This window comes from Lonchura striata, chromosome 4 (genome assembly GCF_050655825.1).
Source record: "Lonchura striata isolate lonStrDom1 chromosome 4, ASM5065582v1, whole genome shotgun sequence".
NCBI classification, from domain to species: domain Eukaryota; kingdom Metazoa; phylum Chordata; class Aves; order Passeriformes; family Estrildidae; genus Lonchura; species Lonchura striata.
The window spans coordinates 74,132,856-74,155,410 of record NC_140706.1 but is presented as its reverse complement, the minus strand read 5'-3'; the positions used below and the strand labels follow the sequence as shown (position 1 = coordinate 74,155,410).

The window sequence follows — 22,555 nt, the reverse complement described above, 5'->3', positions numbered from 1 at the left end:
GTACCGGAGCGTCTCCCTTGGATTCATTCCTCCAGGGATATCCGCCCCAGCACCCCGAGTACCCAATGACAGGCAGCGCTCCTCGCTTTCCCCCTTCCACCGTGCCTGACGCTCTCCTGATGCACCAGCGGAAATTCCAGAATGGAAATGGGAAAATCCTGGCGCAGCCTCCTGGCGCTTCAAGCTGTCCGGAGCCGCGAACACGGCGCGATAAAGGAGGGAAAGTTGCGCTGCCCGTCTCCCCAGTGTGGAAACACCAAGGGGCGGGGAAGGAGAAACAACCACAACAGCCGCACGAGTTTCCCTTCGTTCACGCTTTTATTCCGAAAGCCCCACCGGAGAGGAAAGCTGGCGGCGGCTGGGTGGAAACTCCCTCTCCAAGGAGCGGGGCTGGCTGACGCTTACACGAGTGCGTGTGTGAGGGAAGAGCAGGGAGCGGGAAGAGCAGGGATCGGGGAAGGAGCAGGGATCGGGGAAGGAGCAGGGATTGAAGGAAGGAGCAGGGATCGGGGAAGGAGCAGGGATCGAGGGAAGGAACAGGGATTGACGGAAGGAGCAGGGACCGAGGGAAGGAGCAGGGATCGAAGGAAGAGCAGGGATCGAGGGAAGGACTGAGGGAAGGACCGAGGGAAGAGGCAGGGATGGAGGCAGGATCCCCGGGCGCTGCGCGGGAAGGCAGCGCTGAGGCGCTGAGGCGCCCGGCGCGCGCTCTGCCCGCCCGGCCCGGCCGTGACGCAGCGCACCCGACGCGCGACGCGGCCAATGGGGCGCCGCCCCCGGGGGCGGAGCTGGGCGCCGATTGGCTGGCGGCAGCCGGGCGCTGCGCAAAAGCAGCGCCGCCGAGCGCTGCGCGCTCAGAAACTGCTGGGAGCGGAGCCGGGACGGAGCGCAGCGGCGGCGGCGCGCACACGGGGCTAGGCGAGAAGGCAGCAGGAGAGGAAAAAAAATCCCCACCGCGATCGGCACCGCCGTAAAAGCAGTGATGATGAACGTACTCATAGCAATAGGAGAAGAAAAGGAAGGACCTTTGACAGACGAGAGAAAAATTTAAAATCTTTTAATTAAAGAAGAAAATAAAAGGGAAATACCGGGGACATCGGGGAATGAAAGTTTTGGGTAGCCAAGCTGCTCTCTGCCTTCTTTTTTTTTTTTTTTTTTTTTAATATGAAATCTTTCTGCGGGTGATTTTTTTTTTTTTTTTTTTTTTTAATTTCGCGGTTTTTGCCTTTTCCTTGCATCCAAAGAGGGCATGCCCACCGGCTGTTCCAGCAGCATCTACCCTCCAACTCCCACCAGGAAGACAAACCGAGGACAATCTTGAAATACAAAAATTTCCTCCTTGGAATTTGCTGCTGCTGCTGTCTCCGCCGCCACTGCTGCTGCCGCGGTGCAGTGCCAAGACTCTCGGAATAAATAAAAGAGGGCTACAGTGTGTCTGTCTCTAGCTACAGCCGGCTAATAGCTATTTTAGTTGGCCGTATATTTCGAAGATCACAGATGAAGTGGGGACGCCTGTCTTCTTCATTTGGCCAGCGTGTGAAACAATAATACCCGTCACAAAAAGGAGGGGGAGATGGGGGAGAAAAAAAATCCTGACATGAATCAGAAGAAATAGTATCTAGCATCCCCCCCCCAGTCCCCCAAACCAACCTTTCCCCCCTTCCCCGATCCCCCTCTCTCTCTCTCTCTCTCCCCACACGCTTGCAGGCGCGGACACGCGCGCGCGTGCACGGACACACACAGACGCGCTCTCACACACACGCACACGCACACACACACACACAGACACAGTCACACACACACACGCACGCTGTACTGTGTATTTTCGGAGGAGGAGGTGGCTTTTGGAAGAGGAGGCAGCGGCGGTGTCGGGGAGGGGGGAATCTCTTTCCCCGTCTGGAGATGGTTGTGCTATTCCTCTTTGCCTTGCTCTGGATGGTGGAGGGGGCTTTTTGCCAGCTCCATTACACGGTGCAGGAAGAGCAGGAGCATGGCACGTTCGTGGGGAATATCGCCGAGGACCTGGGCTTGGACATTACAAAACTTTCGGCTCGGCGCTTCCAGACGGCGCCCAACTCCCGCAGCCCTTACCTGGAGCTTAACCTAGAAACCGGGGTGCTCTACGTGAACGAGAAGATCGACCGGGAGCAGATCTGTAAGCAGAGCCCCTCCTGCCTGCTGCACCTGGAGGTCTTCCTGGAGAACCCCCTCGAGCTGTTCCGGGTGGAGATCGAGGTGCTGGACATCAACGACAACCCGCCCTCCTTCCCGGAGCCCGACCTCACCGTGGAGATCTCGGAGAGCGCCACGCCGGGCACCCGCTTCCCGCTGGAGAGCGCCTTCGACCCCGACGTGGGCACCAACTCGCTGCGCACCTACGAGATCACCCCCAACAGCTACTTCTCCCTCGACGTGCAGACCCAGGGCGACGGGAACCGCTTCGCCGAGCTGGTGCTGGACCAGCCGCTGGACCGGGAGCAGCAGGCGGTGCACCGCTACGTGCTGACGGCGGTGGACGGCGGGCAGCCCCAGCAGCGCACCGGCACCGCCCTGCTCACCGTCAGGGTGCTGGACTCCAACGACAACGTCCCCGCCTTCGAGCAGCCCGTCTACACCGTGTCGCTGCCGGAGAACTCGCCGCCGGGCACCCTGGTGCTGCAGCTCAACGCCACGGACCCCGACGAGGGCCAGAACGGCGAGATCATCTACTCCTTCAGCAGCCACATCTCGGCCCGCGCCCGGGAGCTCTTCGGCATCGCGCCGCGCACCGGGCGCCTGGAGGTGAGCGGCGAGCTGGACTACGAGGAGAGCAGCGTCTACCAGGTGTACGTGCAAGCCAAGGACCTGGGGCCCAACGCCGTGCCCGCCCACTGCAAAGTGCTGGTGCGGGTGCTGGACGCCAACGACAACGCGCCCGAGATCAGCTTCTCCACCGTCAAGGAGGCGGTGAGCGAGGCGGCGGCGCCGGGCACCGTGGTGGCCCTGTTCAGCGTGTCGGACCGCGACTCGGAGGAGAACGGGCAGGTGCAGTGCGAGCTGCTGCAGGGCGACGCGCCCTTCCGCCTCAAGAGCTCCTTCAAGAACTACTACACCATCGTCACCGAGGGGCCGCTGGACCGCGAGCAGCCGGGCGGCGACGCCTACACGCTCACCGTGGTGGCCCGGGACCGCGGCGAGCCGCCGCTCAGCACCAGCAAGTCCATCCAGGTGCGGGTGAGCGACGTGAACGACAACGCGCCGCGCTTCAGCCAGCCCGCGTACCAGGTGTACGTGAGCGAGAACAACGTGCCCGGAGCCTACATCTACGCCGTCAGCGCCACCGACCGCGACCAGGGCGCCAACGCCCGCCTCGCCTACTCCATCCTGGAGAGCCAGATCCAGGGCATGTCCGTCTTCACCTACGTCTCCATCAACTCCGAGAACGGGTTCCTCTACGCCCTCCGCTCCTTCGACTACGAGCAGCTCAAGGAGTTCAGCTTCCAGGTGGAGGCCCGCGACGCGGGCGAGGAGCCGCAGCCGCTGGCCGGCAACGCCACCGTCCACATCATCGTGGTGGACCAGAACGACAACGCCCCCGCCATCGTCAGCCCCTTGCCCGGCCGGAACGGCACCCCGGCGCGGGAGGCGCTGCCCCGCGGCGCCGAGCCGGGCTACCTGGTCAGCCGGGTGGCGGCCGTGGACGCCGACGACGGCGAGAACGCCCGCCTCACCTACAGCATCGCGCGGGGCAACGAGGCCGGGCTGTTCCGCATGGACTGGCGCTCCGGGGAGCTGCGGACGGCCCGCAGGGTGCCGGCCAAGCGCGACCCGCAGCGCCCCTACGAGCTGGTCATCGAGGTGCGCGACCACGGGCAGCCGCCGCTCTCCTCCACCGCCGCCGTGCAGGTGGTGCTGGTGGACGGCGCGGGCGAGCGCCCCGGCGGCGGCGGCGGCCCGGCCGCGGGCACCGGGCCGGGCGGCGGCGGCGGCGGCTCCGGCGAGCACCGCCCCAGCCGCTCCGGGGCGGACAACTCGCTCGACCTCACCCTCATCCTCATCATCGCCCTGGGCTCCGTCTCCTTCATCTTTCTGCTGGCCATGATCGTCCTGGCGGTGCGCTGCCAGAAGGAGAAGAAGCTCAATATCTACACCTGCCTGGCCAGCGACTGCTGCCTGGGCTGCTGCTGCTGCTGCCCCTGCTGCAGCCGGCAGGCGCGGGCGCGCAAGAAGAAGCTCAGCAAGTCGGACATCATGCTGGTGCAGAGCTCCAACGTGCCCAGCAACCCCGCGCAGGTGCCGGTGGAGGAGTCGGGCAGCTTCGGCTCCCACCACCACAACCAGAACTACTGCTACCAAGTCTGCCTCACCCCCGAGTCCGCCAAGACCGACCTGATGTTCCTCAAGCCCTGTAGCCCCTCTCGCAGCACCGACGCCGAGCACAACCCCTGCGGGGCCATCGTCACCGGCTACGCCGACCAGCAGCCCGACATCATCTCCAACGGCAGCATTTTGTCCAGCGAGGTAAGCACTGGCATCCCGCATCCCCCCAGTCCCCGCAGACTTCATCCCCGAGCATCCTTCCCCGAGCCCCCTGCCGGCCCGGTGCCTCTGAAGGAATCTGCCCCCGCTGGGCAGCATCGGGGCGCAGGGAGCCCCCCGAGGCAGCGGGAGCTGGGAGTGCATTGCCTGTGGGCTGAGAGATGGGGGAGCTTGCGGCTCTTTGCACAGTCTCTCCGCTTGACGAGGCTGAAGTGACGTGAGGTGTAATCACAGGGTGTTCTGAAGCAATTTTAAGCCCGTGTCTTTTTCCTTCCTGAAGTCTTCGCATGTGCAAGTAAAGCTTTGGGGGAACCCCCCTTTGGCACCGTGACAATTGCTGCAGTTGGCAGGAGCTTTAATTAATTTGTGAATTAGGGTTTAACAATTTACTTTTCTTTGCTCTGTCCACACACCTCTTTATAACCCCAAAGTTTGCAAAGAAGAGCAGCAAGAAAGAGCATCTCTAAAATTGTGTGCTGAGACTTAATGTCCCCTGCAATCTTGCCTATGTCGTGTTTCCCGGTGTGTAGAGAGTTTTTACTAAAGCATTTACCATGCCACGTTACTCTCTCAGTAATAATTTTGTGCTGGGTTAGCTCATATATATTGTCAGCCCCTCTCTGCCTGTGCACTAGTGAAAACCTCCCATTCTCTCTTACCCTACTGAAACATGAATGTTGTCCAGTCTGACAAAGGTAGTTTGGATGGCATGTTCTAAGGCATTAAGTTTTGCAGTGAAATCTCTAATATTGATTTGTAGTACTGACCTTGCCTCAAAATATCTACAGAACTCTTGGTTTCTGCTGCCTTTTTAAGGACTTGAGGGTATCTCAATGTATTTTTTTTTCCTTATGGTGCAATACCAGTACCATCTAAGTAGTCCACAGCTCTAGAAATAGTTATGCTAATTTTCTGTGGGAGTCCTTGTGATGCTCAACAGTGTGCACAGTGAGAAAACATCAGAGTCCTGTCTCAAAAAAACTCCAGAAAAATCCCTTGCGCCTTCCTATCTATGTGACTAAGATCTAATTTTTTCCCCCTTTACATTCTAGAAACAGATTTTGCAGGCCTACTTGCAGCTAAGCATTGCCATTTATAGTGATTATGGTGAGATGCTCCCTTGCATATTTCCTGCTGCTGGTTACAGAAATAACAAGAGTTTATATCTCTCCCAATAATTTCTTTTCTCCTAGACAAAGCACCAGCGGGCTGAGCTCAGTTATCTAGTTGACAGACCCCGACGAGTAAACAGGTAGGAGCTCTGTAGCCTTGGTTTCCTCATGCATGCTTTAGCAGGTCTGAATGGTGTGCAGAAATGTATTTACTACCGATGTGACAGGCTAGTAAAGCAGTGGGAAGTCGAATGTATGTAGTTGGAATTACAGCTTTTCTAAACCGATATCAAAACTGTCTGAAAAGAGAACAAAATCTCGGTTTGTGTTAGTCTAGAACGCGCTTCAAATACTTAATAATATGCTTCTGTAGGGTTTCCCAGAAAACATGGTCTCGCTGAGTCAAAGTTCAGCTAACCAGCTTAAGGAAATGCTGCCAAAATTGCTTTCACCGGCTACCTGAAAGCCAGGAGTGTAACCCTTGCTGTCCCTTGCAAGGTGTGAGCATCCTCCTGGCGTGGTCCGTGGCGGGCAGCGCACCTCGGTGCAATCGTGCAGCAGGCAGGGGTTGCGGCGGGGGGAGGAATGCAGCACCGTGCTCGGCCGTGTGATGGCGGAAGAATGTTTCCCAGCTTCCCTTCCATGCCTGTTCTAATGCGGAGATGTTTCTGTGTCCAGTTCTGCGTTCCAGGAAGCAGACATAGTGAGCTCTAAGGACAGTGGTCATGGAGACAGTGAGCAAGGAGACAGTGATCATGATGCCACTAATCGAGGGCAATCCTCTGGTAAGTCTGATAAGGGAATGGAAATATTGGATCTTTAAGTAGGGAGACTAGAAGGAAGAGTTACTTATGGGAATTAATACAAGAGAGGCGTACATAAGGTGAGCATATTTATTTTTTGGGAGGCTGGGTTTACAGCAGCTTGCTGCCACAGTTGCCTGGACAAGGAGGCAATTTTGAACCTCTTTTGGTCACGGGGCAGAATTTATTCCATTCATTTTGCTGGGGATGGGGAATTGCTGTGTTATACTGCATCATTCATTGTAGCAAAACTTCCTGCACGTTAAAACAAAGTTATTGGTATGTTTTATAGTGCATTTTCTCCTGTGGCAGATTTAGAGAATTTCAAAGCATTAAGCTGTTCTGTTTAGTAGGCACTTCAGCTGGCACAGCAATGAGAAGTGAAGGAGGAGTTCCCAAGGGAAAGAATGAATCCAATGACTGAATGACAGCCAGACTGTGAGGTTTTTTTTTTTTTTGCAGGGGATCAGTGGAGACACATTGGGTGCTCTGAATGTGTAATACCTTAGAATTTTCTGAGGATTGTCTGTTAATTCAAATTGAGGCACTACATAGTGCAAGTGGTCTCCATGTTAATAAGGCATTATTAAATACATTTTCTTGACAGAGGAGAGAGGCATTAAAAGACTATGAATCACTTAGGCAATACACACATTGCAGTGTTATGCCCATATGTAGGGCTTGCTGTCTTAGTTCTCATACTGTCAGTTTGCTTCTGAAAGGAACATTTGTTCAGAGCCTGTGCATTAGAATTCACGCTCACCCTCACACTGCATTTGAGCTACACATGCTGGGCTCTCTTTCCTTCCACAGCCTCCACAGGTCTGGTGCATCTTTGTGCCTTTCCCCTTGTTCCCTTTGTGCTCTGTCACGTACCACGATTTGCTACAACCGTGTCACACCAAATACTGTCAGCTCTCCTTTCTCTGGTCCCCCCGACCCCCGGCTTAGGAGGCAGCAGGGCAGGGGACCCGGCGCTGTCCCAGCAGTGCTGCCTCACCCTCCTGCTCTGCTCATGTCCCCTCTTTTCTTGCTGCTGCACTCACTGTGCCCTTAACGATGGGAAACCAGGCACCGGGGGAAGAGGAGGCTGCCACAGGGCCTCTTTCTATTGCTGCAAGTCATTAATATGCAGACCTAATGAGACTTGAGAAGAGCCAAGAGTCTCTGGAGCTCCCTGCTTCTTGCAGGGCTTCATGCTAAGTGAACAGAGTGTCTATTTTGTGTCTGGGAACCTGACAACAAACCAGGTCTTGCCAGAAGTTTACATCTGAGCACAGAGCCTCTTTCATTTTTGGCCTATATATGGCGTATGATTTATTATTGTTTAAAAAAGCCATGCATTTAGCCTCCCCCCACCCTTTCTTTTGCACTGTTTCTGATGCAGCAATCAGGGCTACTGAGTTATAAAAAGCTCTCTCTCCTCCTGCCCTCCCTGCGTTCCTGTTTTTTTCCCCTCTTTTACGCATTTTACTGCAGCAGTCATCTCCATGAACATTTCAATCAGCTTAGTCCCTCAACATAATGAACCATAATAACCAAACAGGAGAGAAAAGAATAAACATCTGCAGAAGGGGCTGGGTTTGACTGATGGTGGGAATATAATCATATAGTTGCACATCAACTGAAAGCTATTTTCTTTTAGATGCATTCTGTGCTGTTATTGTTGTGCCTCTGTTCTTTATGCTTTCCCTCCATTTTAGAAGTAGACTATGAATACTTGTCATATTTGGCATTGATCCTTAGCGGGGTAAATTCTTCTTCATTTCTAATTTATCAAATGGTGGAGAAAAACTATTCTGTACTTTCAAATTATTTCAAATAATTTAAGAATCTGATGTGATTTGTGAACTTTTTAATCTTCAGTGGAGATCACGTAGTCAGTAATGAAAGCTGACAATTAGGCTTGGTCTAGTCACAATTAATAGTTTGAAATGAAAACTCAGAATACTCACAATTTCACAAATCACACCAGATTCTTAAATGATTTGAGATTATTTAAAAACATGGTATGCTTTGTGAACTTCTGTACCTTCAGAGGTGATCACGTAATAAGTAATGAAAGCTGACAATTAGGCTTAGGCTACTCAAAATTAGTAGTTTGAGCTGAAAACTCACAATATACCAATTTAATATATTGGTACTGAGATTTGATAATAATTTGCATGCACCATTTTTTTTTTAATGCCAATCCCAAATAAATATTTCAATACAAATCCCTGTAGAAACAGCTTTAGATTTCTTCACACATATTGTCTACTTTTCCTGTAAATTTTGGGCTGAATCATGCTGTCTTAATGCAAAGAATGTGCCCTTTCACCTCAGTGATGACCAGATATTTTGACATAAATCTTCACTCTTCCTATGAGCTTTTGGGGATGAATTTTATGGGAAAAAAAATCTTGTTTGCTCTTGAATGGCTAGAGGAAATATAGGGGGAATGCCTTCTCAATTGCTTTGGTCATTCTGATGCTCTGTAATAAATTTCTAAATTACTGAAGGAAAACACACTGATACCATATCAGCAGGTTGGGCTTGTTTTTATTCCAAGATGCTACCTGTTACTATGCAACATCGTAATTGTTTTCAAAAGCATCTGAAAACATTTTGTAGGTAATTCACACTGGCAGACAAAACTCATTTCCCAGCAGTTTTAGTCAGCAGCATGTTCTGCTGGCAAAACATCCTTTTGCTGCCCAGCACGGGACCTCTGTCACTAGTTGACAGTCCTGGGGCACACAGGAAGCTGTTCTGTAGGATTCCATTCTACCCAAACTGTGGTGTCAAGGTCACTTATCAGCTGGGAAGGAAAACACGTAGGATGAAAATCCTTCACGTTGCCACAGCTTTATCTTGCACAGTTATTTAGGGAAAAATCCAAACTATGCTGTTCTATGTACCATAAAATGTTTTCTTGGGTTTTGACATTAGATCATAGTTCACATTTTCACAAAATATTTTTTTCTTAAAAGTGATTTAATCGTGTTTTAAATGTGCTGAAATGCGTGGAATGGATTTGTTTTTTTCCCATTAAAGTAACACATAAATACCTCATGCTTATCCACATTCTTACCTGCCTTAACACTGACCAAGTACTAAAGTACTGCCATCTGCTTTTGGCAGGGAATGGCAAGGAGAGGGATGCTCCAGATCCTAATTTTTTGTGGATTGAATACCTATTTCATTGACTGGGTTAGTAATCCCATCTTTTTGAAAAAATTACTTTACAAAAGGGAAGAAATTGCTTTTGGCAAACAGAGGAGGGGTTTCTCAAACCCTGGGATCTCATGACCTGAGCTCTCCTTTGAAAATGTTTGAGGGGAAAGCTGCTACTTGTTATAGAACAAACACAACTCACACAACACTTCTCCCTCTCACTAACACACTTTATTTCAGCCCTGCTCTGTAGGAGTGATTCTCAAGCATGAGGTTAGTTTATTTCCCATGGTTGATTAATTTCTTGGCCTCCCTTGTGGAACTGCCAGCTTGGGTGCCAATTAATACTCTGCATGTGTGTACATTTAAATTGTATGATTAGACACCTGTCCTGTAAGATTTGGACTCGTGCCATCCATTTATTTCATACGGCTGCTCACGAGCTACTTGGCTTTCCCAAGCAGAGTCCATCACAGTATTATCCTTTTTTTTTCATGGAATTGGCACAATATCTCAGAGGCACTTCAGGGAGGAATGCCCAGGATGAGGAGCCAAGTGGATGCACTGCCTCAAATATCCTGTAAAATGCATCAGCTTTTTTGATCTGTTTTTAGACAGTTGACACTGGTGACTGGCTGAAACCTGAAATTAGGCTTTTCTTGTTGGATTTTATGAAGGGAACCGGTGAGGATTTAATGCAAAGGCACAGGGTGAAACACTGGCTCACACCTCTTCAGTACAGATTAGCTGAATGCCAAGAGGGTTCATTATGGCAGGAGAGCTGCAATATTTCAGTGTCCATGAGGAGAGGAATAAGAGAAGTCAGAAATTCAGTGATAAAGGGACAGAGCAAACCAGTATTTCCTCTGAGCCTATGCAGACTGACAGCTGAATCCTGTTTTGAAGATCACTTGGGCAAAAAGTCTATCTCAGATAAAGTGAGAATGAACATGAAAATGGCTTAGAAAAGTACTTTGACTGAAGCTAAGTGCTACTTCTATTTTTTTGGTTGGTTGTTTTTTTCCCCCCTCTTCTTCCTTGGCCTGCATGCTTAAAATGTTCACATCTGAGTGGTCCAGATAGGCCTTTGAAGTTAAGATTCTGAAGAGCTGAATATTGATGATATTTGAGTCTTTACTTATGTTTTGATGCAGATGAAGTCAGTTTTATCCAAGGCACAACACCAATTGCTTAGCAAGAAAGAGTGATAATAACTCTGTTCTATAAAGTCCAATTCTTCAGTAGATAGCTACCAAGTAGGTTAACATCATTATCCTTATTTATCAATCCTAAACATGAATCATGGGGAATGAGCAACTTGCTCATTGATAATCTAACCAAATGGAGAGTTATCCTGGTTATCCTGGGAATGGGAGCTCTGATTCCCTACATCACACCTATCTCACATCTAACTAGCACAGGAGAAACAGAAATGTCATTTATTTTCAAGTAAAAGGCAAGGCTCTGAAAAAAAAATTGTACACATTGGGGAAAAACCCCTCTCAATAATGGAATTGCAAAAAATACTTCATTAGCATTGAATTTGTATTTTTATTTTTGTTACAACTTTTACTGAGTAATGAAAGTGTTCACTTGTTGCTCTCGGTGTATGGTTCTTCTCCCTTAGTTAATGTGAGAAAGGATGCATTATTTAAAAATAGATTTAGGCCTAATTTTTTGCCTTGACAAAACAGTCTTTCAAACCAATTAAAATTTACAGAGAAATTTTGACTTTTCTCCTTTTGAAATATGAAAAGGAAGCAAATTTGGAACACGCTTCCAAAATGCACTGCTGCCAAGTCTGTGATTCAAAGCACCTGAGTTCAGGTACTTCAGGCACCAAACTTAATTAACACCGTTCCTAGTTCTTGGCAGCTTTTGAGGGATGGGCAGGGGTTTGTTTGCCTTTAAAATCTGCAAAGTCGAGGTTGTGGGAGGGCTCATGTTGCCCACTTGGCCCCCTGGAAATAAAAAAGGGGTGAGTTAGTGGCCTTTGCCATGAGTGGTTCCATGTATGCTGCATTTGGAATAGTGCAATGCTGATCCCTGTCAGAACTTCAGTGCACTCTGCTGCCTGCTTGGATCCACAAGGGGCACCTGAAATTCCTAATTCAGTCACATTTAAAATCTCAGTTTATCTCTATGTGCAAGGTCTAACAGAATAACTAAGGGAAAAATAAAAATACAAAGCATTTTTCTCTAATGTGGACTTGTAGTTATGATGGACAGTTTAGTTCAGAAGGATTATATATATATATAAAACCCAATTTATGAGGGAGATGAGATGGAAGTGTTAAACTACTGAACATTTTGTTATAAATCAAGAATATGATTCTTGAGGTATGCAGGAGTTCTGTGCTGTCTTACTTCTTTACCATGACATGTCCTTCCTTCTTGGAAAAGAGCAAATAGCCCTTACTCTTCCCCAATGGTGTGTTCAATGGTTTTCAATTGGAGGCAGAAAATTCTACACTGTGACCCACAGGAAAAAGGTGGGGAAGAAGAGCCAGCATTCATACCACAGGCAGTGTAAATTGCATGGCTGCCCAGGGATTTTGAAAACAAGCTGCTAATTTGAATTTCTTTTCTGTCAAAATACTAAACCCGAGGGCTTGGTTCTGCACCTCTTAAACTCTTGGGGGCTGCTGTGACTGCCTCAGGCTGGAACCATTCCTCACCCTTGGCTCTCTGGACATGTTGTTCCCATTCTAAACAACCATTTGCATTTAGCCATGTGTTCCAGCAGAGTATATTTAAATTCCAATGTATATACATTTTTTTTAGTTTTTACAAGTTCTCAGGCAGAGAAAAAAGTTTGCAGTGCAAGCTTACACTTTATATCCCCTACATTCATTACTTTGTTTATTCAAAATCCTGATCTATAGTGGCTATAACATCTCTTTTATAATAAGCTGTTATATAATACCATTCAGTGCACTGCAGTAGACAAACAGTATTCAAAAGGGAACAAAAAAATATTTGGATAGAGACATTTTGCAGTTTAGCAGCTGATGTGAGAACAAAATAGTAAAATGGAGGGTAATTTTCCAGGTGAAATAAAGGCTTATGAAGGGAAGAAAAGGGTAATATTTTAATGCATATACTTAAAACAATATTTTCCTGATCTTTCCCTCCCCACAGACCAAAGAATATAATTTAATATTTGCCCTTAAGTTTTTCTTTCTCCTCCTGTCTTTCAGGAAAGGTTGGATGAATATGGTCACTGATACATTATCAGCAAAAGGGAACTGTAATAATTTTCTTATTAAATATAGGGCTATTTGTTTTTTACATGTAGCTTTGCCAAGAAGTCTGCAAATTGAAATAACTATTTTGTGTTTATTGTCCCTTAAAGCTTTGAAAAGGCAAAAAATATTTTTCTTCAGGTATTTCAATACATTAAATACACATGCACATGGATTTATAAACATCGTTAGATATTAATTTCTTTCTGGGAAGCCTGCATCTAAATATTTCTTTTCAGTCTTTGATTACTACCACTACAGAATTTATATTTGCAGTATTTTTCTTCTTGCCTGATGATCTTCATCTGATTCCTTGGGCATATCTGCAGTTCCCATTTGCATTCTTCAACAGTTCACTGATCAGAAATATATTTTCAGGCTTCTGCATGCCAATTATCAAGGCAAGCTTCTAATCGAAACTGGACCTGGCATTGTATATTGCTTAATTTAAAATTAAAAAGTCATTATAAAGTGAGATTAATCTGAGACAAAAGCTTTTATTTCTCATTTCCTCATGATTCCTTTTCTGTCTAAATGATTGCCTTTCTTACTCAAGAACTTGTTGATAGCTCATAATCAGTGCTCCTTTCTGAAGAGATTGTTTTTTTTTTTTTTGTAGGATGAGATATTACATAAATATTATTAATGTAATTCAAATTATAGTTCAAAACTTGTGGTAGAATTCTTAATACTAATCCTCACACTGAAGATCGAGCTAATCCAGTTCTTTACAATGTTGCCTGGTAAATGAGCTACATTACATGAATCTTATTACAGAATCAGCTAGGTTGAAAAAGAGCTTTGAAATGACTGAGCCCAACCTGTGCCTGGCAGCACCTTGTGAACCAGACCAAGGCACTGCGTGCCACATCCTCAAACCTCCAGGCACGTCCTTGAGTCATTCCTTAAACTTTCCAAGGAACAGTGGCTCCACCACCTCCCATCCTGACACCCAGGCACCTTTCTGTGAGGAAATTCCTCCTCAAGTCCCACCCAAACCTCCCCTGGCACAGCTTAAGGCTCTGTCCTCTTCCCCTGCATTGCAGCTCTTCAAAAACTTTCCTGTTTCTGTTATGAGTCGTGCTATTTTTTTGTAATTCTAATGAAGTGCTTGTAAATGCAGTGTTTATAACGGATTTAGTTCAGTTTTGACACACACCTAAGATGCTCAGTCCTCTGTATAAATACAAGTAAAAGAGGTTGTTTTTTTACTGTTCTGCTTGTTGGTATGGTGTTGAAGATTGTATTGGTTTAACCCAAGCAGCAGCTAAGCACCACACAGTTGCTTGCTCATCCTCCTAGGCCTAGTGGGATGGGAAGGAGAATCAGAAAAAAGCACAACTTGTGGGCTGAGATAAGAATACTTTAATAATTGAAATAAATATTATAATAGCAATAATAACAAAATGGAGAAAGAGGATTGAAAATGGAGAAGTGATGCACACTACACTTGCTCACCAGGCACTGATTGCTGCTCAGCCCAGCCCTGAGCAGTGATTGATCCCTTCCTTCCACCTCCCAGGTTCTAGATTGGGCATGATGCTCTCTGGTATGGAATAAAACCCTTTGACCAGCTCACATCAGCTGTCTGACAAGCTCCCTCTCAGCTTCTTGTGCATTTCCTCACTGGTAAAGCATGGGATATTGATATATATTGAAATATCCCAGATTTAGTGTAAGCACTACTGAGCAGCTACCCAAACATTAATGTGTTACCAGCATTGTTGTCATGTTAAATCCAAAACACTGTCCCAGCTATTAGGAAGAAAATGAACTCTATCCCACCCAAAAGCAGGACAAACCAACTTGGAGATGCTGGTGTTTATTTTACTCTGCCCTGTGGTTTCCTACACCATTCCTCTCAAGTATAATCCAATGACTTAGAGACTCTTAGCCAGGAAATATTCCTTTGGAAGGCTGATCTGAAAGTAGTCAAAAGCTGCATTGCTTGTCATTTGAGATCTTAAGAGCATTAAAGGATTTGTAAGCAAACTGCTTCGTGTTGGCATGGATAATTGTTTGCTTATACAGGGAAGCATTAACAATTTTTTTGATAGCATCCACAGCCACATCACACTGGACTACAGTTGCCTTTGTACTGCTAATTGCAGTATTTTATTATAGGGTTCTGTCCCATTTCTTGGTTGACTTGATAATAGCAAGGACTGCTGCAGCAGCAATGAAAACTGTCTGGAAGAGTGATGTAATGATTGACTGAGCTCTCCTGATTGCTTGGAAGTTCAATTCCTACTTTGTAACATCTGCTTTTAATACAACAGGCTTCATCTCTGTACCAATGTATGCACAGAGAGTTCTTTTATAGCCCTCGTTAATGTTTCCTTTCATAAATGAAATCTGTGATTTCTAAATCCGGGCTTTTAATTTCTTTGGTCTGAGACACATTTATGTAGAAACAATTCCTTCATGTTCTTAAGCAGGTACCTTCAACCAGTGAACCACAGGCATCAAACTACAAGCAGATTGAATCTTGTATGAATGGGTTCCAAATAACGAGGTATGAAAGTGATTTTATGAGACAGAACCACCGATACTCTTCTTCTTGGGATATTTTTGTGTGTGTGTGACATTCTGGCATTTAGTTAGGCGTGTTACAGGGTGTCTTTGACTTCTCAAGGCTGGACAGCTAGATGTTTTTTCATGTTGTTGAGGAAATGAAACTAGTGGAAGAAGTCCTTACCGCGTTTCTCTTTCCGCTTCTGTTTCCTTGGCATAATTTTACCGGTCAGCAGCTGTCCATGATGCTGAAGCTTATACCTGCAGTTTCTTTTTCTTTCGTGCTTGCAGGCATGGATCTCTTCTCCAATTGCACAGAGGAGTGTAAAGCACTGGGCCACTCGGATCGGTGCTGGATGCCTTCCTTTGTCCCGTCCGACGGACGCCAAGCCGCAGATTACCGCAGCAATCTGCACGTGCCTGGCATGGACTCCGTTCCAGACACGGAGGTGTTTGAAACACCAGAAGCCCAGCCCGGGGCAGAAAGGTCCTTCTCCACCTTCGGCAAAGAGAAGGCCCTTCACAACAGTCTGGAAAGGAAGGAGTTCGATGGACTGCTGTCTAATACACGAGCGCCTTACAAGCCACCATATTTGAGTAAGTACTGTTCAAAAAGCTCCGTGGGAGCGTTGCCTTTGTGGCAGCCAAAATTAGCTCTTCCTGCTTTCCCTGCTAGGAATAACACAGGCACAATCTTAGGAATGGGGGGAAATGGCTTCTCTTGGATTCAGGCACCACTGAAGAAGGCGTTGTTCAGTGCTTTTTTTAAATGGACAAAATCTTGATTGTTTTTAGTGTGACATCATCGTCAACAACCAAAGTGTCAGCTAATATTAGTGGGGGAGTTGCTCACTTTTGTTTTCTTATACTGGACTGTTTTCAAAATTTTCTTCAGTAGATGGTTTAAACGTCGGTGTTGCCAGGCTAGTGTTTCCTAAATCTAGAGTTAAATTGAGAGAGCAGACCTAGGAGCTTCTTTCTATAATTGAGAAGTGTCCTGTGAATCAACAGTATGTGTGTTATTTTGAAGTAGCTGTTTACATAGCTTGGAAGGAAGAAGAGCCTTGGGTCTGATCATCTTTCAGCCTACACAGTACTGACTCTTGTCAGGCTGCTCTGTGCCTTCTGTCTCATTCCAAAATCTTGCCTCTTTCTGTAGTCGTCTTTTGACTATGGTTATGTGGCATGAAAGAGTGTGATAGATCTCAAAAAGACCTTCATAATTCCTTTTGGAGTCGAGCCAGCTGTAGAACCCTTGAATAGCACTTTGATCTAATATGTCTTTTTATTCTATTTGATGCGTTCTGTATTTTATTAGAGACTGTAATTTCCTTGACTTCAAGAATTTATGATGTTTGTCTCATCCAAATAAGCCAGAGACATTAGCACTGCAATATTGACCCTTTTTTAAAGCAACAGAGGTCTTTTAGGACAGCAGATTGAGTGTAAATGAGAAAAGAATCTCTCTGAATGGCATTAATTTATTTATTTTCCTACAGCATTTAGTTGTTCTGAGGGGTGGTGTGCTGGCAGTCTTGATAAGTGAAGATCTTTGTTACAGATCATTCTGAGCACTGACAGCTCAGTTCTCCCTCTTATTTGGCTGTCCTGGAATTCTCATTCATTTAGGAGAGGTCTTTTTACCACTTTACTCTTGATATTCACTTTACTGACAACTTTAAACTTGACTAGCAGTTCTGATCTTTGAAAGCCATTCCTAAAAACCTATCCTGAGACAATCAGCTGATTTTGTGTGGGCTAAAATGTCGTGTGCCAATCATCCAGTCATAGTCTAAAGACCGGTGTGAAATTTCAGCACAGCCTAACAACTTTCAGTCTTCCATCGTTTATTTCTATGAAACATTCTTCAGCACTGAGGCACAATCTAGCAGCACTGATTTCATCATTGTCACCTCAGTTAAAAATTTAACTTTAATTTAACAAGCTTGGTAGCATCTTCAGATGGTCTCACCCACAGCCAGGTTCTGGTGCAGTATGGATGTTCCAATTATGATTCTTATCAGGTGACACCACAATGGTAGCTCTCTTCTGATTTGTTCAGAGTTTAATTTCAAATAGCAATGGCATAGTTATTTTATTGATAGTTTAGGGATTTAAAATTTTGTATCATTAACATGCATAGTTTTGTTGAGCAATGTTTTTACATAGAGACATTGATCTACATTTGCACTTTGTTGGTACAAGAGCATAAACAATTTGAAGCAAAATATCAGAAGTAGCCAGTATAAATGAGTGTTATTGCATAATCCACACTTGAAAATCCAGATTTAGTTTTGCTTTTTTTCCTTGAACCTCAAAACTAAAATTTCTACAAAACAAAGTAATGCTTCTCTGGTTTATTTTCCCTTATTTAGTGGGGGAGTTTTTGCTTTTGTTTTGTTTGGGGTTTTTTTTTTTTTTTTTTTGTATTTTAGATTATAATTTTATAGGAAAAAATAGGAACAACAAAAAGAAAGTGAGCAGTAGTTGTAGAAATTAGTAAGTAATTTATTATTAATAATGTATTAAATGAGTAAGTTAAGAAAAGCATATAAGAGGAAGTTGATTTAGGAAAGAACCTTAGTTGATTTACTGGGTAATTGCAATTAAAAATAAAATTAAATTCAACTTTTTAACACAGATGACCATGTGAAAACAAGTTTGTCAGCAGAATGACTTTTTAAAAGAAATGATTAAAATGTATAAAACAGAACACTCATATTAGGCAAAAACACTGTATAAAAAGCTGAAGCATGTTTGAAAATGGCCACATGAAAAATGAGTGGCAAAGAATAAAAAGTGTTTTGAAGAATGCAAAAACTATTTGAATTTAAAAGGCATCTTTAAAAAAAAACAATTAGACAAATGATCAGAAAAGAGCAGAAGTTCTAGATAGTGACTTTGAGGAAAGTAATTAGTGAACATAAAAAGGATACCTTAGAACAAATAGCCAGAGGCATGCAAACAATATAGACAGCTCCAAGATACCAGGTGTAGTAAGGCAGGGGGAATTTGTGAGTCTCCTGAGCTGTAGTTAGTGAGGACAAGGATGTGGCAGAGATTCTAAACTGTTTTTTTTGCATTTGTATTTACCTGAGGAGGGACAGAGATAGGCAGGCATATCTTGGAAGGCATCCTTCCCAGTTAACCATTTTAAATAAATGTGTGAAAAATGGAAGAAGATGTTGTTGAAAAGCAATGACTAAAATAAATAGAAAAGAGTAAGTGAATTATGTGTTTCTTTATTTTTTGGCTCCTAACCAGAGCTAGTAACCAAAAAATGTCAGGAGTTGTGTTTGTCACTTAAAAATGTAGTAGCAAACATTGCCAATTAGAGACCAGTGAGAAACCTCAGCATAGGACATACATTTGTAATTTAAGGGTTTTAGGACCAAGGTAGCTGGCACTGGCTAGGAAAGTAATACAGGAAGATTGTCAATCTATTAGAATTTTGTTAGAGTGAGAATTTTAAAAAAGAGTATATTTGAACTATCAAAAAAAAAAAAAAAGAACCAAAAAACTTTAGCACAGCTTCTGTGTAGTAGAAGAAGCTCCTAAAATAATCAAGTGTTGTCACAGGGCAAAGCATTACCAGACTCTTTGCCTAAGAGGGAAAAAACCATAAGGATAAGTGGAACATTTCAGCAGAAGTGAGTCCCCAAGTGTTGATGCAGAAGTCCATGGAGGTTAGAAAAAATGAATTATCTAGAAGCAGCAGTCAGGAGAAGGGGGCAGTGCCTGCAGGTGTGGGGAAGGGCTTGGGGTGCACTGGCTCTCCAGTGGCATAGACCCCTGATAAAGTGTGGGCAAGCCTGGTCTGCTTCCCAGTACCTGGCTCTGGAATGGGGAGGAGAATGGGAATGCTGCAGAGCCCTGCCAGCACACTGGGAATGCTGAGGAACTCACTCCCTGGAGCTGTGCCCTCCATCAATGGCTCCAGAGGTTAGCTGGGAGCTTAGGTGGAGCTTTCATGGTGCTCCAGGAGTGTGTCTGCTCTGGGATTCCTCCAGTGCAGAACCCTAAAAAAGATCGACAAGGTGATGCATTACTAGCATGAGAAATTTGAATTAATCCTGAGAAAAAAAAAAAAAAAAGACCGTGGAATAACTTCCCGAGAAGTTTCCCACAACGCACAAAGCCAGCAAGAGGGAAGTAAAATACCAGGTTGTAAAAAGGAATTGAATTGAAAATACACTAAAAAAAAAGTGCTACAAAACCCCTACACAGCTCGTGTCGCTGTGTTCCTCTAGACAGTCTATTCATTCCATGGAAACACATGGCACGGCAGCAACAATGCTGAAAATAACTCTGTGCAAAGTCATACCCAAAGCTTGGTACTAATTAATGTAGGCAAGCTGTGGTAGGAAGAAAACTGCTTTTGTTTTCTGGGCTCAGCAGCAAGAGAGCAGCAAGGCAGAGAAACAGCTGCAGGGCCATGGTCATACACATTTGGTCATACACATTTGATCATACACATTTGATCATACACATTTGGTCATACACATTTGGTCATACACATTTCATCATACACATTTGGTCATACACATTTCATCACACACCACCCACGTTTGATGAAACACACATTTGATAAAATGATACCAGTTTGTCATCAGTGGCAGTAACCTGTTGAACTCGTGCAGCACGATGGAAAATGAAGGTTTAATGTAGCGGGAATTTGGGTATTTGGTTCTTGGTGGTTGGAGGTTGAGGTCATTGCCTGGTTAAGTGGAAACAGCAGTTGTATTACAAATTGTTATGTAGAAAAACATACAAAGTCTCATACCTGACAGAGTTTCTTTTTTTCCCATCACCAAATTTTCACCTTGCTGGTCTAAGCCATTGGATTTATACACCAATTTCCACATAAACATGCATATTCCATGTATTATTCTGAACTAAATAAATGTAAGTAGATTTCTACGTACTTAAATAATATATTTTGGAGAATATATTTATACAATTTTTATATAATTACTATGAGAAAAAATTATAAAGTTGTGATGGGATCAGTAAATTGTAGGATTTTTGAAAAAAGTTTTCTCATAGTGTGACTCCAGGATTCTCCTAACTTACATATTCTTCTTACTGTGCAACCAACACTTGCTACTTGTTGTTCATCCACATGGTTTGAACACTGCATTTCTACAGTTAGGAAATTTTCATAATGACTTGGATGTCCATAGAACTTGAAATAAATTCTCAACTTGACTGGAGAAAATAAAATAAGTGAAATAACACTGGTGAGGAACATAAAATGTAGCTTTTAAAGAATTCCTGTGTTTTCAATTCTAAACATTTCTAGCTATTTTTTCTTTCAGTGGTGGTAATATTAGCCATGATTTTTATAAATAATATTGCTATAATTACCCCAACCCCTAATCCAAGATCCTAACTCTGTTGGACCACATTCTGTAGGATATATAACAGAGACTATCTCCACAAGGAATACTTGATCAGTCTGATTCTGCTCTATTTCTAATGCTTTGAACAAGGTCCTGAGATGATTGCAGTGCAAATAGCACCATTAATTCTACCTCAGGAGTATTTTGGCCTATAATTAATAAGAAATAAATTTCATTTATTTAAATACAATTTTTGGTTCACTCTAGATGGGCAATAATTTTATAATGCTTTAGATCTTTCCTGAAGTTTCATACTGGCATTAGTGGCAATCATTTTTCTTCTTATTAGAAGGTGAGGATTTTTTCAATACACAAAACCAGTCAAAAATTGCCATAACACCTCAACTTTCTATGTAGAAGTGCTTATTTTGCTGTAAAAAGATTACTTTGGCAATGCTTAATCTCCTTTGAAAGTAGGTTAAAATAAACTACATAAAGGCACAATTTCCTGCATGAAATAACAGTGTTTATACAGAGAGACATTCTGGAATAATAATTGTGTTCTAAAGTAGCCCCCTCGTTAGCTCTGCAACATTTTCTACATACACTCAGGCATTTTCATCCTCCTTGATGAAAAGGTATCATTAGCATAGAAAGTATTGCCACCACCATCAACATATTTTATGTATGAGCCAGGATTTTATCATGGTAGATAGGACATAGAGAATAAAAAAGCTGATCTCCTACCCAAAGTGCTGGTGTCTGAGCAAGGTGAATTGGAAAGGGGGAAAAATTAAATATAATTTTTTAATAATTTTTATTTTTTAAAATTTTAAAAAATGGCCTCATCCCATGCCTGTGCCACTGAGTCCCTCTGCAGCAGAGATGCCAGCAAAGTCTGAACATGATTTGGTCCCAGCACAAGCTCTTGTGTTTCTGTAAAAGTACATCTGAAATCTGATGGTTTCATTCTACAACGTTTTTTTGCCTGCTCAGCTTGACCTATCCAACTCAAGTGTGTTTTCAAATTAAATTTAAAAGTTTTCAAAAGCCTTTTTTAACAGTTGAATGTGTACGAATTGGACCATTAATTAATTTATTTAAAGTAATCTACCACAGAGCTGACACAAAGCACAGTTTAACTTACAGTCGTTATCCACATCCCTGAATTAGATTAGAATAAATGACCTAGAGGAGAAAAATGTTCCATGTATTTATACCAGGACAAGAACTGCCTCATAATCCTTTGATTAGTTTTCAAAGGAATAAAAAAGTGCATGTAAATATTTATTGTGTATTTTGATCTAGTTGGGATCATAAAGGCCCAATTCTGTATGGCAGGATTTGTAGCACAACATTTTCTGCTGATGTTTAACATAAATATTTGAAAAGATGTTTTAAGCAAGAAGTCTTCACTGTCTCGAAACAACTTTCAAAAAAAAAAAAAAAGAGAAATTACAGTTTGGTACAGTCAATATGATGGAAGAAGAATTTTCTTTCAATTTTTATTTGTTTAGTTCATTTCTGGAAATCATTTGGGTTGTTTCATCACAGCTGTGATGGACATAATAGTATTTCATTTACATAAACATCAATAACAGCTTTTTTGAATGGGACACTTGATTAATTTTAAAAAATGAGGCCTGCCTGCATTTTTGCTTTTAGAATTAGCCTACGTGATCTCTAATACAGATCAGGTATAAATTTGTGAGCTGTCTGATCCCTTCATTAAGAGTTTTTAAATTCAATTTGTGATTTTTGCACCCACTTGAAGTAAAAAGTCACAGAGGTAAAACCGAAGAAATTAGCTGCAGTAAATTGCTTGTGTGTATTGCAGTTCTTGGTCTAAGAAGGAAACATCATAA

The 22,555-nt window shown here is 44.1% G+C and overlaps 1 protein-coding gene across 4 annotated transcripts in view; it reads left to right on the top strand.

The window, feature by feature from the left end:
* The first annotated feature begins 846 nt into the window (after positions 1-846).
* Positions 847-22,555, top strand: part of PCDH10 (protocadherin 10) — a 37,777-nt gene continuing 16,068 nt past the window's right edge. For 3 of the 4 annotated variants that reach the window (XM_021525920.4, XM_021525919.4, XM_021525918.4), the window contains exons 1-4: positions 847-4,500; positions 5,712-5,770; positions 6,309-6,415; positions 15,640-15,945. In XM_021525920.4, coding sequence (XP_021381595.1) covers positions 1,903-4,500; positions 5,712-5,770; positions 6,309-6,415; positions 15,640-15,945 — 3,070 coding nt within the window. In that variant the 5' untranslated portion in view covers positions 847-1,902. Of the gene's footprint in view, positions 4,501-5,711; positions 5,771-6,308; positions 6,416-6,895; positions 9,488-15,639; positions 15,946-22,555 lie in introns of those variants that run through there. The other variant, XM_085578446.1, reaches the window with a different exon arrangement.